The sequence below is a fragment of the Perna viridis genome, chromosome 1 (genome assembly GCF_037379345.1).
Source record: "Perna viridis isolate PV_CMFRI_1.1 ecotype Kerala chromosome 1, ASM3737934v1, whole genome shotgun sequence".
In the NCBI taxonomy this organism is placed as follows: domain Eukaryota; kingdom Metazoa; phylum Mollusca; class Bivalvia; order Mytilida; family Mytilidae; genus Perna; species Perna viridis.
Window position 1 is genome coordinate 16,822,274 of NC_142445.1, and position 16,055 is coordinate 16,838,328.

Here is a 16,055-nt window from a genome sequence, read left to right on the forward strand (position 1 = left end):
TACTCATAAAAGGTTTCCTAATTCAAGCTTTTAAATTAAACATTTTACAAAATATTCATTTGGAGTTATTTTGCAAAGTATTAATTACTCCTTAGTAAAAACATTCACATAAACTTGCACTTGACCTATTTTGGTTGAAGGGAGCATTGCATCAGTTGTTTTTGTTATGGATTTTACACATATATAGCATATACATGTATTCCATTCATCCATGAAATGAATTCTTGGATATACCTAAAGGTATTCAAAATTCTTATTAAAAATATTTTTGAATACCATTTTTCAATTCCAGAGGCGGCAGTTAGATGAAGAAAGAAGAGCAAAAGCAGAAGCAGAAAAAATTGTAAGCACCTACTATACTTGTATAATCTTCCTACTGTACTTGCATAATCTTCGTACTGTACTTGTATAGTCTTCCTACTGTACTTGTATAGTCTTCCTACTGTACTTGTATAATCTTGTATAATCTTCCTACTGTACTTGTATAATCTTATTCCCATATGTGATCAAATTTATATATCATGTAATTGGTTCTTTTTGTCTGGTAGTCCTGCCCACCAGTCTATGTCTATTAATGAGTCTTTCTGTGTGTCCGACCATACTATATACTCCTTTTTGTCTCCAGTTCTTTAATGCCATCATTTTAGTATGCTTAATAAGACATATCCTAGATATCATCAACATCAGGATGTTTCCATTTAAGATTTCAGTGGTAGTGTGTATGAAATAGAAAAAGTCAACAAATGTCAAGTAAGGAAAATCAGTGTGATTGTGTTATGATTTATTTATATTTATTTTAGTTATACATTTAATATTCAGGTTAAAGAACAGGAAGATAAGATCTCATCATTAGAGGTGGAAACAAAACAAGCAGGAGCTCAACTGGCTGCATTACAACACGAGAGACCCAAGACAGCCATGAGACCTAAAACACCTCAGGTAATTCAGTCTATACATTAGAAATCAAGAAAGAAAACTTAAGACTTGATTTTCACTCTTTCATTTAATCATTTTTTTTTCAGATACTGCTTGATTGAGTTGATAATTCAATTAGAATTTTGTCCTAATTTAATAACAGGTTGTAACTCAAGTTGTAAAAGAGGAAACAGTAAATCCAGATGATGTTAGAATACTGAACAAGAATGCTATAGAATTAAGGAAAGCTCACTCAAAACTGAAAATGGAGGTTCAGAGATACTTTGACAGTTTGAAGGATTCTATTGGACAGGTTTGTATAATGCTCAAGTATTGATTTTTTATTTGGAGCTGGCAAAATTAAAAAACTGTTGGTGTAAAATTTTACCTCTAGGAACGTCCGCTTATAGACATTCTAAGTGGTCTCGTGCATCAGATGGTACAGTCTGTTTACTTTTGCAACACCTCAATAAAATGGAATACAATGGAAGTAAAATGTTTTTCTTTTTAATAGTTCCTCAGGACTGTATTATTATATTGTATAGATAGTATATTTTTTGCACTTTACCAGCTTTTGCTTTCTTCATTATTCACAAAGATAGTGCATACAACATTACTTGCCCGTATTTTCGCATGTTATTCTTTACGAAACCAGGAAAGTTAAACAAATGAATATGAGAATTTAACAGACTCTGTAAATAAAGTGTTACAGTAGTTGATTTTCTGTTGTTTTAGGCTGTTGGTGGTATGAAGAAAATGAAAAATACAGGAGCTGCTCAAGTAGAAGAAATGGAAGAAGTCAGGGCTTTGTATAGAAAGGAAGCCCTGCAAAGGAAATTGCTGTATAATCAGGTAAGTTATAGTGACACACTCTCTTATATATCACTACTTTTACAGTAAAATTTATGAAATATTTGCAAATGAATGTTAAACAATTAACAAACAATTACCATATTTTGGTGATTATTGTGCACACTTTTTTACCAGGAAAGTAATTTAAGAACATCGGGGTGCATAAAATACACCCATACATCGTTTCAACACAATTTTACAGACCTAAGATCGGTCGAAAAATAATGACCTCGAGGGAGTCAACATCGAATCAGAGACCAGTTATGAGCACCCAAAGCATATTTATGGATTTTTCACGAGTTTTTTGTTGACTTGTTACCTTTGTAAGCATAGATTGTCAATAAAATCTTCTTGAACAGAATTTGGTTTTGCTTTACTTCCTCCAAAAAGAACACGGCTGATTATGTTTACATCCGTCATACTTTCGTTTTTGTGTATCGATTAACTAATGTTGTCACATGGTTATTGGGGCGTTGCAAAGGGTATTTAGATGTCACTGATTATGGTTTCACCTGTTAATTTTATATCTAACAAGCAATTGACACAAGACAATTAGTTACCGGTATTATCAAAGGAGATTGTAAATTGTTTTGTGATGTGTATATGATTATGTCTTTACAATGTATACAACTTGTTAACGATTTGAAAGAAGTGATTAAAGTACTCATAAGTTTAAACAATTTAATTACTGGATAACAAAAAATATCGTTATTTACGCATTGTATTGAACTTTACTGCATAGTTATTGGCTATTCTACTTTTTTGAAAATATTGGCTTCCTTTTTTCAGTGAACTAATATCAAAATTCTTATCCAACATAAAAACTATTGATTTTAAACATAAACCCTTTATGTATCCCCGATACACATCGGAGAAAATTCTGCATCTCATTATTACGCTTGGCCAAGCTATCAACACACATGCTGTGTTTGATGACCGTCTGCATTGTTCGCTCAGACCCCTTAATTGATTGTAGTAAAAACAGTTCTTCTTCTAGAATTAGCAATCTTCAGAAATTTATTACTCTCAATAGAAACCTTTCAAAGGTAATGAAAACATATGTCCAAGCCGACAATTTCAGCTATTGTCTACATTAAACATTTCTTACCTGAATAGTAAATGAATACACATAAACACGGACAAAACAGAGAAATACAAAAAGTAACAAAAACAATATTCTTTATTGAAATAAATACACAAAACAGACAAAATGGTCCCTTCTATTTACAAATTAATTAAAGCCAGAAATGTTTCTGATTCTAACAAGTTACGCTATTTTCACCGTGTACAATACGTACAAACATCGGGAAATAGTTTTTTACATCAACTTTCAATGGAAAAACCACCCTGCGCATTATACACAAATGCGCACTATACACACCAAAATACGGTAAACAATATTATTTCTTAAAATTTGAATTGATATAGCATGTATAAAGTACCAATACTGAGATTAGCAAGTTTTTTTGTAAAACTTACTTAAATGTCAAATTTGGTGACCAGAAAGTGCTGATAAAATTCTACTCAGTGAACAACTGGAAATTGTGAGAACTCCTATTGGTGACATAACCAAAAACTGGACTGTTTGGAACAGTTAAATTTTACCAAAAAAAAAAAAAAAAAAAAAAATTTCTTCATGGCTGACATTTAAGATACATGTAGCACTTTTTTAATAATTATCTCTATTATTTGAATTCCAGTTACAAGAACTGCGAGGTAACATACGTGTGTTCTGTAGAGCCAGAAAAGATGACAGGGCTGAAAACTGTCTTAAATTTCTTAATGACCAAGATGTCATGGTTCTTCATCCTCAGAATGGCAAGAAACTGTTCTCTTTTGACAGAGCGTTTGATCCAAGTACATCTCAGGAACAAGTAAGAAAGTTATCAAACACATAAAGTACTTTAAACCTTTGTCTGATTTTTTTTTACAGGTAGTTATAGTTCACTATAAAACAGCATTCATCTGTTTTATTCTGGTCTTTAATGTTACTACTTATGTATGGTGGGGAGTGTGATTCATTGTATCTTCAGATACAAAATGAAAATGTATAAATACTTTAGTTAGGTCTTCAGAACAACTCTTCCTATGTTCATGTCCTTTGATCTGCCTCTTATTGTGAAATATTTTTTTACTTGTTATAGTATTAAAGTTCTGGTATGAAATTTTTCTGTACTTTTTCTGTAGTAGAACATAACCAAAATATAAGTGTTAATATATCCTGTGGGCAACTTCCATTTCACTTTTATTTTTGAATGTAGTTTCTATGAGGCCTACTGAAGGATTTCCTATTAAAAATATTTGGGATCTCCTATATATCTTGAAATATTTTTTGACTGGTTATAGTGGGAAAATTCTGGTGGGAAATTTTCCTGTAGTATTTCTGTAGTAGAATATTACCAAATTTTAAATTTTAATATCTCCGGTAAACTACTTTTATATGCACATATATTTCCTAATACAGTTTCTGCTCGGCCTACAGAAGGATCTGCAATACAAAATATTTGGTATAAAGAAATGCATGAATCTCCCATTATAAGCCTCTGCCTGGTTTTTAGGCAGAGTTGTACTTAATATTCTATATTTCGTCCATCTTTATCAATTCATTTTTTTTTTTTTTTTTTTTTTTTTTTTTGTCCCATATAATTTAATGCCATATAATGTCTAATTCCTAAAGAGGTGGATTACATAAGTTATGCTTACATTTATTATTGTTGCTGACTAACTTAAAGTTACTGACCTTTTATAGACTCAAACATGCATGGCAGTCATTAACACATGTGAAAACATTACAATTGTAAGGAAAAAAGCTATGAGATTTGTTAGAAAGGTAACACTGGATTGTTACATCTTCTACACTTTCTAACAACATTGTTTTGTTTTCTTCAGGTGTTTGAAGACACTAAAGCCATAATAACCAGCTGTGCTGATGGTTACAATGTCAGTCTACTAGCTTATGGTCAAACTGGTTCTGGTAAAACATTTACCATGATGGGACCAGATAGTAACCCTGGTATAAATATTAGGTAGGTCTGGTCAAGATAAAGAGATTTATTGTGAAAAGTGGATAAGGTCATACTTTTTATTTTCAACAGTGAGCAGTAGATGTATGCTATATTGTAAGAATTAATAAGTACTTCATACTATAAACTGCTATGTACTTATCACTAAATGGTTAAATTACTGATTATATACCTTTATTATCATATTATTTAGAGTACGGTCTGCCAAAAACCAGTTTAGTTTCCTATGAAGATTTTAGTCTGCTATTCCTCCTTCACAACTGAATAGAATTAAAAGAACTTTCAGAGATTATTCACTAAGCATGGAATATGTGCATCTCTTATTTCAGATGTTGACTTGCATATTTTTTGGGTTCTCCGTAGAAAAACATAGACTAGCCTTCTTTGATGAACATATGGCACCCATCTCATATCCAGAACTCCTCCTACACCACTTCATGGAATTTAATTAAACTTTCACATAATCTACTGTACTAGACATAAGGGTCCATTATTTTGTAGCCAGAATGGTGTTTCAACATTTGTAAAAGTCAGACCTTGGTACTGAACGAAACTTTCATCATTCTGTACCCTTTTGTTTTCCTTATTTAATATTTAAAGGTAATAAGCAAATCTGTATAGTAAATCTAATATCAGTTTTCATAGCATACATCGTATGTCCAAAGTAACTTCCAATTATATAAAACATGCAGTACAAGAAAAGTAGTGATGAATACAAAACAGATAAGAAAACACTTTTGTGACTGTCTACATCCAGCTTAAGAACAAATAAAGCAATTCATTTATATAATGAAACACTTTCTTGCATCCATGTACATCTACCTGCACTATATGACAGTTTTTTTTAATGATACATTGAAAATTGCATTTCAAGATTCAAGACTTACTATAGTGCCCTTCTAAAGGACATTTTGTTAACAAAGGATAAAAGGGGAAATATTTTAGAACTAGAACTTTCATTTTGACCTGAATGTTATTGTTTTCTTTTGGTTTCATGAATATAAAGTACTATGAATTTAGTGAGAAGTTTATAATATTAGACTGCATGACTGTGGCCACTCAAGAATTGGCATTCTTTATGGGCTTTAGGTCAAATTTGGTATGTAGGTTGTCATTAACAAAAAAAATATTGATTTCCAAGGTCATTTGTTAAAAGATCAATGGTGTCAAATGGGGATCCTGGGTATTATTGAAGCATTGCTCACTGTGTTTTTAGTTTGATGTTGAAATGTCAGGTACTTTTTCCTAGTTAACATAAAAATTTAGCTGTGTGAAAGCATATTGAGTTTTCATTGTTATCTATTTGTGTTACATTGAAATACAATTTTATGTTACAGGGCTATTAATGAACTGTTCAGGGTTTGTAAAGACAAGAAAGAAACTGTAACTTATGTGTTAAAGGTAAATTCATTATCCTTTTGAAGTTAATTACAGGCTTTTGGACTTTTTTATGTAATTTTGCAAAACCCAACTTCTGAACTCAATACTTGTAGCCTCCTTAGTAGAAGTCATTTGAAGAATTCATAATGTGTCTAGAAATTTAAATGGTTAGCCATGAAACCACTTTCTCTCGATAAAATAGTTGAAGTTGGATATACTTAGGTTAACAGCATAAAAGTTAGAAATTGATGTGATTTTAGCATTCATTTTAAAGTAAATGTAAATTTTGACTTCAGAAATACAAAGAGATATTCCCTGTAGTAATGTTAAAAATACAGTTTCATATTTTAATATATACATGTATGTATGAATGTGATAACATCTTGATTGCATTCTCCCAAAAAAAACTTAGCAATAATATCTGAATAGTGATATTTTTTTTATACTTCAGGTGGCCTTGATTGAGATTTACAACGAAACAATTGTAGATCTTCTGAACAAGGATGCTAAAGTGTTGGACTTGAAAACAGCTGGCAATAAAGTTAATCTACCTGGTCTCACCGAGGTTGATATTAAAACCTTAGATGACATTAAAAAGGTCATGGCCCAGGGGGATAAAAATAGATCGACTGCATCTACCAAGATGAACTCAACTAGGTAATGTTGGTCATGCCACTTATTATAGAATTATTACATTTTCACTTTGATTTTAATATACAAAACATTCTTTGGTGAAACCCAGATTGACTTGTTTGTGTGAACATATTGTAAAACTTTAAAATCATAAACAGCTATTTAAGAATTAGGTTTATGGCATTTATCATATACTATTAGATATATCTAAATTTCAATGCATAACATTTTTGGAAATTTGAATTTCCAAGTATTATTTATAGATTTTCATCTACTTACATGTAAACTGCATTTGTTATTGTATTAGAGTTCAGCTTTTTGCAAATTTATTACATTTTTATTTATGATTTTATACAATTTCTTATTTTGAATAAATTTGGGATGTTTAAAACATGAAAACACTTTGAGAACTGAAAAGTTCACTGTATGGAATCTTGCTTAATGCTTTATTATACTCTCTGCAAACAGAGGTAGGTGGGTATATAAGGCTCACCCTGTCTGTGTGTCCATCTATCCATCCCTCTGTCTGCCCGCAAATATTTTCTAAGTGACTTGTTATGAATTTTTGTGAGATGTAATGTAACCACATAAAGATGTGCATACTGTCAGGAATTTTAAGTGTGGGTAAAAATTGTAGAAGTGATGACTAATGGACATAGGTGTTTTTCCACATTATTTGGTCTGATGTGTTGTCCACTACTTCTCAACAACTTGCAGGATTGTTATGAAATTTGTTGGTGTGTTAAGTTACCATATTGGGATGTGCAGGTTGTCTGGAATTTATGTTTAGACAAAAATTGTGGAAATTGCAGCTGTTTGATTTCGGTGTTTTTCAGCAAATCTGGGGTCTGATGTGTTTTCTGCAACTCCACCTCAATGACGTGTAGGATTGTTATGAAACTTAGTGGCATGTTAAATTACCATGTTGGAATGTGCATATTGTCAGGAATTTATGTTTTGGCAGAAATTGTAGAAATGACAGCTGTTGGACTTGGGTGTTTTCAGCAAATCATGGGTCTGATGCATTGTCTGCAACTTCACCTAAACAGTTTGCAGGCCTGTAATGAAATTCAATTGAGCGTTAGATTACCATTGAGATGTCTGCATATTGTCTGGAATTTATGTTAAAAGTGAATTTGTGATCATATTCTGTATATTGTTATCAACAACAAAAAATTGTACTGATTTCTGTTTGGAGTTAGGTGTTGTAGAATGGCAGCAAAATTGTGTGTCAAAAGTGCTTAGTCTATCCCCATAAAAATTGTATCCAATATGAATCACGTGTCCACATTTGTCCCCTAGTCCCATTAGGAGCAAAGTCTAGTTTCTTTCTAGACTCTACCTTTTATAACATATTTCCTTTTTTTTTAAACAGTTCACGTTCACATTTACTGCTACTGCTGAAGGTAGAGGGGACAGACAAAATCACAGGTGCAATATCTAAAGGAACTTTGACCTTGTGTGACCTTGCAGGGTCAGAGAGAATTTCAAAGACTGAGGCTGAGGGTCAGAGATTGGTTGAAGCAGCTGCTATTAATAAGTCATTGTCTGCACTAGGACAGGTAAAAACAAGAAACTGTCTGCACTAGGACAGGTAAAAAACAAGAAACCGTCTGCACTAGGACAGGTAAAAAGAAGAAACCGTCTGCACTAGGACATGTAAAAAGAAGAAACCATCTGCACTAGGACAGGTAAAAAACAAGAAACCGTCTGCACTAGGACAGGTAAAAACAAGAAACCGTCTGCACTAGGACAGGTAAAAAAACAAGAAATCGTCTGCACTAGGACAGGTAAAAACAAGAAACCGTCTGCACTAGGACAGGTAAAAACAAGAAACCTTTCACCAACCAATAAATAGAATCTTAAATAGAATCATTCTTTGCCCACATTCTATGAAAATTATTAACTGTAAGGTAAATATTAACTATCATGTCTTGTGATTGACTTGTCAATTATTGTTCCCTCTTTCTTTGTCCCCACAAGTCCAGTAAAATTGAAAACTTAAGTTTTATATTTTGGGGTTACTTATCTTTTGGCTGTTTTTTTTTCTCCTATAAAAGCAATTTATTGAATTTAATTTAGTATTAAAACGTTTTAAAAGTATCCAGTTTTATGAATTTAATGTGATATTTGTTGTTTGAAAAATGAATTTAATGAGAACTATTTTTTGCTCATTGTGCTTTACCATAAAAAAAAGAAAAACAGGTTTACTGCAAAAATAAACATTTACAGTGCCAAGGAAGTCCAAGATTGAATTCTCTAAAATTCTGTTGCAAATTTTATTTAAGTCATCTCCCTTTTGCTTGATTGCTGTTTGATAAAATTATGATATGGTTTACTGAAACAGATATCTAAAATGATCTGAAAATTAAGATATTCAATGAATTTCGTCTCAGATTTATGCTTATATCAATATCTTATATTCTAGGTGTTCACAGCTCTTAGGACAAGTCAATTACATATACCATATAGAAACTCTAAACTGACACAGATTCTACAACCTTCATTGGGAGGAGATGCCAAGGTCAGTTTACACAGATGGCATAGTTTTTTTGCCTTAGGAGGCTCTGCTATCATTATACTGACATTTAATCTAAGTTGACCAATTTTCTTTCTTTTTTTTGACTATGATATAATGTATAAGTATGGGTAAAATTTGTATTTTTGATGACTTTATTAATTTGTGTTTTATGATTACTGACATAGACTAGCAACTCCTGTGTATGGCAGTATAACAGTCAGCAAAATAATGGAGCTTATGGATTTAATTGTTTCAGTCCCTTTCTTCATCCACGTGCCCATCTCTATTGTTGGTACTTTTGGACAGAACTTAAAAACCAGATATCTTATTTTTGCTTATATTTTATAGCATGGTTTGACACTGTATATACTTATAACATATCTCCAAACAGATTTTGTTGACTTTATTGGACATATTACTGTGTGTAGAAATTTTGCTCCTTCGATTTAACTTAAAAACCTTATTCACATGATTGTAAAAGATGTGCCAGAATTTTTTTGAATATTTTTTGTGTCAATTAATAAAGTATTAAGTTTGTAATCTTTGTTCTTAATGTTTATTGCTACATGTATATGCTATTACTATATGAAATGTGATGATTCATTATTTATGATAGTTACAATATTCTTATTCAGCTGATGACCATTTTTTCTTTCAACCTTTACGGTAAAACCTAACATGCTTTTTTTCTATTTTTAGGCATGCCTGTTTGTGAACATAAGTCCAGACAGTTATAACTATTCTGAAACAATAAGCACACTGACATTTGGATCTAATGCTAAACAGGTAGCTTTGGGGCAAGCTAAACAGAATATAAGGAAAGGAGGAGATTAAACTGGAAAATACTTCAAATTATAGCAGATTATATTTATTTATTTATTTAATATTTATTGGAGGTGGAGAAAGAGTTTACTCTCATATCTGTTGAAAAATTCATGTATAACATTTCAATGTTTGTGTTGTATTTTTTTGTTGGGAACATTTTATGGCCAATCATAGGCTGTAAAGACTAGATAAAATGAAGCAAAGTTTTTGAAAAATGATGTATACCTCTACAATTTTATACTTCCCTAAAGCAACAAGTTCTTCTCAAAATACTTTGAAAATGGTAGTATTACTACTGTCAAATTAGTGAGGATGAAATGACCTCACTTAATTGTCTTTTAAAAGTGGTGACTAGTAGAGGCTAGATACCAATTAAGGGGATGTAGTAAAATAGGAATTTTCTGGGGGTTTTTTTGTGGGGGTGGGGTGGGGGTGGGGTGGCGGTTTCGTCATACTTGTTGATTTACTAGTATGTTGGATTAATCTTCCCATGAATATATGCATTTTGGTTACTGGTGGGTTGTGCACATTTTTGGTATCAACATATAAGGCTATATTGTTGCCCAACTACTTAAATTGTAGTAATAACTTTTTAATTGTACATCTAGGGCTGTTTCTGGATATTTATCTGCAATTGTGTAAAAAGGGAGATAACTAAAAATGTTTGGTTGAAGTACCTACATGTACATTTGTATCAAGTTTTCTTTTGTTAATATTTTTGTCTATGACCTCATATATTACCCTGAACCTAAGTTTGGGTGACTTAACTGTTTTTTTTTACTGTTATGGTTCATTTGAATATAAGGTTACTTATTACTGTTTTGAAATGACCATTTGACAATACACTACAGTGGGAAAATGATGGTTTGAATATTTGTATGATGTCAAAATCTTCAGACTAAGGGTTTAAAGGATATATCATGTATGATTATGGAAAATCTTTTAAAAGTGTATGTATTCATTCTAAACTGATCCCAAACATTGTATTTTGGCATTAGTTGGTCATTTGACAACCAAATTCTGTTCTTACTGATAGAACTGAAGTTTTTGTCTTTGGCATCATGGTCGATTGGGTGAATTACCTGAAGGAAATATCCAATTTGGCCTGGGTTTTATAAAAGAATCTCAAGTTGAGAATATATTCATATCCTGAGTTATTCCTCAAATCTTCAATTTCAAGTGATCATTTGAAGGATTTGAGAAAAATCTCAATATGAGATTTTTTATGAAACTGGACATTGGTCTGTATTTTGTAAATTGTTAGACACTTAAGCTTTCAATATGTATCTTCAGAGGCTCAGTTTTTCTTATATCCTTTAAATGACATATTCAAATCTGATTTTCACTGAGTGTTAATAAAGCACCATATATATATTTGCTAGCTTTGTTTTCAATTAGGAAAATACAGTTTATCTTTTATATCCTATGCTATATACATATTCTGCTTATACAAAAAATAAAAGTACATGTACAGTTATAAGTACTTGATTAGTGGGCATTGACTTTTTAAGCAAGATTGCTTGTTAAGGAAAGGTACAATCATAACCTCAATAATTAATATGTATATCATAACCACATAAAACTTTAATGTACAATGTTATAACCACAAGTTACATCATCATACATTGCACTGTCATATAGGACTTAATTTTGTGTCTTTATATGTTCATAGTACAGCCCCTTGTCTTTCATTTTGTTCATTTTTATGACCAAAATCTATGTTAGTTTTAACTTTTATTATCATGACATTGATGTACATAGTGTGGACATACTTGTTGGAATCATTCATAAATTTATTTTTAAAGGCGATTAACCTTGACATGTTTATTAGAAAATCCATTATCACCATACATACTGTATCATGGTAATAAGAGATGTATAGACAACATTGTCTCATTTGTGTCATAGCAAGAATTTGCCAGATTTTTTTTGCAATGAAATGCTGTCTTGTTTGAAGGATGATGGTCCTCAAACAGTTTTGTGTCATAGTAGTATGAATTTTCCAGTGAAGAAGGAATCAGTGTTAATTTGTTTTTTTTTAATTTGCAATGAAATGAACAAACAGTCGGGTTTTTTTTTAACTATCCCTGCTAATTATGTTTGTAACAAACAAGAAATTTTGTTTGAGTATATATTGGTCTTCAATACCTCTATTGAGTATTTTGGTTGGCACTGAAGCATTTTATTCTGTGAAGATGAATATAAAACAATGTATAACACCTGAACTTTACAGAGACATGCTACTTTTTTGTAACCAGAATGTCTGTTTAGTTCAAACTTTTTTTTTGTTGAAAATGAAAACTGTGTGATGTTGATACTATTATGGTAAGTTTATGGGCAGAAAAGTAAACAAACTTTTAAGATTACTGATTAAATGTAGAAGTTGTTAGAGGAGCTTGGGTGTTAGGTGAATAAATGACAGCTAAGTTTATTTTCTTATGGAACTTAAATAAAGTGGAACTGCTGAAAGTACTAGAAACAAATATGGTTCAATTTATATATTTATTTGTTCATATTTCTCCCTGCATTTTTGACATGTTATATATTTATTTATTATTATGCAAATAATTGTTTTCCTAAAGTACTACTGGTAGTCATACGGTCTCCAGTTAAAACAAAGAGCTATTACATGAATGTTTTATAGCGCATACAGGGGTAGTCTTGATTAAATGACAATCACCTGATGAACTTCCTACGGTCGTTGACTAAACAATTTTGGAGATTTACACCTTCAACCAATATCTATTTAGTTCAAATCTCCTTCGCTATTGTATAGCAAGCTTATAATCTAAGGAAGCTCATCCATTGATTGACATTTATTCATTGGAAAACCAACTTTATCCTCTGAACATGATCGTTGTAAGTGCTGTAAATGTTATTTTTTTACCTTAGTTATTCAATATGTTTTATGACTAGTTCATTTTGTACTTAAGTCAACACTTAAGTTGATACAATATATGAAACAAAGTTTAAACTTTCATCTTTGTTTTATGTAAACAACAGCAGGTATGTTAACAATACTGATTATACAGCAGTGGTTATGTATTTTTTCAACTCTGAAGTTTAATTTAAAATGTGATAAGTATACATGTTATATAATCCGTCCAATCATGTTTTTGTCTCTGCTAGATTGTTTATCATATATAAGAACAAGAATTATTTTTATATCCTATTTATTTTATTTCATTTGACAATGTTGTTGTATGAAGGGTCTTTTTTGGACTAAATATATTGTACAAGTGTATTACAAATTTTCTCCTTTTTCGTACTTTTTTGCTCTATCTTCATTCTCAGGTAGCAACCATTCTTTTGTGGGGGTTAGACGAAAAGATAAAAAAAGTTTTGGAATATTAAACAATCCATAGAAGATAACGTGATTCAATTTCGACTCATTTTCTGCCTAAAATGTGAAAAGGCTGCTCCCATAATACTTAATGGTCATATAAGACTATCTGATTTTGAATTTAGCTCTGATCCCCAGCAAAGGTTCAATGTTTGCTTCCTAAATTTACCTCATGTACAAATAAAACAAGACTGCCTGCCAGTACTTCTTTATAAACAACATCCAACTAAGTACAACGGCTTATTTTGAAAGATGTTACATATAAATGTCGCAGGTTTGAAAAAAATTGATTGGAAAATAAAATCTGGAAAGATCTATTTTTCATTTCCATGTTATTATTTATTTACTTAGATTGATTTCTGAAGCAGTCCAATACTACACCAAGTTAATTTCGTGTTTTGTGAAGTGGAATTTCAAATTGTGCAGTTTTCTGTATCATGCTCAGATCCCCAGTTTCACTTGTCGGTTAGAAGCAATCTCATTACAATGGTTTGACCTCATTTAACAGAAAACTATACATAGACAGGGCTGGCCCAAGTTGTTTCATTTAGTAACATTGTTGCTTTATTGAATGATGAATTCCTCTATAGATTGTTTGTTTATATAAGAATTTTATTTCTATCTGTGATAAATTATATTTATTCCATGGAACTCTTCTTTGACATTTCAGATTAAACATTCACTTTAACAAAGGTGGGAGACGGGGAGGGTTCACAAAGGTTATCAAGCCCTGAAATGAAAACTTCACATATACTACTTAAGTTTATTCCCATTCGTAAAGTTCTGCTTGATACAAGAAAATGATCTGAATTCCTGTTAAGGATATTTTACTCTATTGTAAATTCATGATCATGTTTAAAACCATTTATCATGATAAATAAATGTTTTAATTGGTATACTCCATCATTTTGATTGATTTAAGAAGTTTTTCTTCTCGTAGGCAAAAATGAAATTGATAAAGGGTTAGTAAGTGTGCAATTGAATCTAATTTTCCTTTGAAGGAGACAAATTGCTTTATAACAGGTTATTTGTCTGTATCACAATGTCATACCTCTTCACTCTCCATCATTAGGAGGGAAAGACCCACAAAATCAATGAAAAATTTAGGATCTCCCACAAAAATATAAGAGTTGTGGGAGTTTTTTGTTAAAATTGCTATATTTTATGTGAAAAATACTAAAAAAATTGAATTTTTACATTAAAAAATTTGCGTTTTCATAAAGATCTCTACTTGAGTTAGTGTCGATGGAGAATGTTCAACTTGAACTTTTCCTAAGAATTTTTTTTCTGCTAGAAACTAGATATTTGGTATTTGGGTGTATCATTATGGGAATGTGTATTGCATTCCTGTGTGACTTAAAAGTCACCATGACCTCATGATGGCACAAGGAAATGATCACCTCCTACAAACATTTAGGTTTACTTAAGTATCAATATGTGCACAAATATTTATACTATATGTATGTTAGCATTTAAAGAGTATATTTCAACTATTCTGTTTATGGTACAAATTGTATAAACTATTCCACTGTAAAGGGCATGTTAATCTTAGAAAAACTTTTAGGGTATACCAGTCAGCCTTTTAGAATGAATCTCATTTAAAAAAATTGAATCAATGTTTAGTAGCAGTCTTTAAAAATATCAGACAAGAGGTGGTATGTGAATGTCAAAATCCCTCCAAATTTTAATTCAGGAACAGTAACAGACCAAATAACCAGTCTTTGTCATTTAGTTGTTGTAATTTTAAGACGATGAATATGTACATTGTACATGCATGAAATTGACACTTTCGAAAACTTATGGTTCTTGATTTGGTTGATGTAAGAGGGAGATTAATGTATTGTTTTCTTCAAAATACAGGTTTGTGTACAGAGCTAACTGTATTGTTATATGTAGACTAAAAACACAATATTTGTTCATAGGGTTTGTCTGCTCCTTTTATCACCTCTAATATTGGCAGTGTCTGTATTTTATATGGATTGGTACTGAAATGCTCTCTCCTTATAAAACAAATGTTTATGTATAAATATTTGGCTGTTTCTTTCTAAGACAAGTAGACCAATGATGGAAACATTTTGGAATTGAAGGGTTACCATGGAATAAAGAAATTTTATAGTAATGTTATTACACTGTGTTATTAGGTTATTGATGCAATAAATATATTTTCTGACTTGAAGATTGTTCTTAATATCCCCTTTTTAGCTCACCTTGCCAAAAGGCCATGTGAGCTATTGCCATCGTCATCTGCAAACTTTTTCAAGCATCTTCTTCTCTGAAACTACTGAACAGATTGTAACCTAACTTTGAATGAATGTTCCTAAGGGTATTTTTAACAATCTTTGTGTGGGGATTTTTGATCTGGGAAAAACATGACTGCCGTTAATAAAAATAGACCATATGGGTCAAATTGCAGAATTTTGCACATAACTCAAAAACAATTGAGTATAGCTAAAATCTGGCAGGGAGCAAAATTGTTCAGCATGATGAGTTGACAGATGAATGAGATATGTGTACTGAAATGGATTTTTTTTTTAAATCTTTACATCTGAGACAACTTGTAGGA

The 16,055-nt window shown here is 31.3% G+C and overlaps 1 protein-coding gene across 2 annotated transcripts in view; it reads left to right on the forward strand.

The window, feature by feature from the left end:
- Positions 1 to 15,662, forward strand: part of LOC148627505 (uncharacterized) — a 39,663-nt gene extending 24,001 nt beyond the window's left edge. For both annotated transcript variants that reach the window (XM_088574114.1, XM_088574117.1), the window contains 11 exons: positions 293 to 343; positions 820 to 939; positions 1,079 to 1,228; positions 1,651 to 1,767; positions 3,468 to 3,641; positions 4,657 to 4,793; positions 6,128 to 6,191; positions 6,622 to 6,827; positions 8,179 to 8,365; positions 9,232 to 9,327; positions 10,024 to 15,662. In XM_088574114.1, coding sequence (XP_088430240.1) covers positions 293 to 343; positions 820 to 939; positions 1,079 to 1,228; positions 1,651 to 1,767; positions 3,468 to 3,641; positions 4,657 to 4,793; positions 6,128 to 6,191; positions 6,622 to 6,827; positions 8,179 to 8,365; positions 9,232 to 9,327; positions 10,024 to 10,158 — 1,437 coding nt within the window. In that variant the 3' untranslated portion in view covers positions 10,159 to 15,662. The remainder of the gene's footprint in view (positions 1 to 292; positions 344 to 819; positions 940 to 1,078; positions 1,229 to 1,650; positions 1,768 to 3,467; positions 3,642 to 4,656; positions 4,794 to 6,127; positions 6,192 to 6,621; positions 6,828 to 8,178; positions 8,366 to 9,231; positions 9,328 to 10,023) is intronic.
- Positions 15,663 to 16,055: the final 393 nt, after the last annotated feature.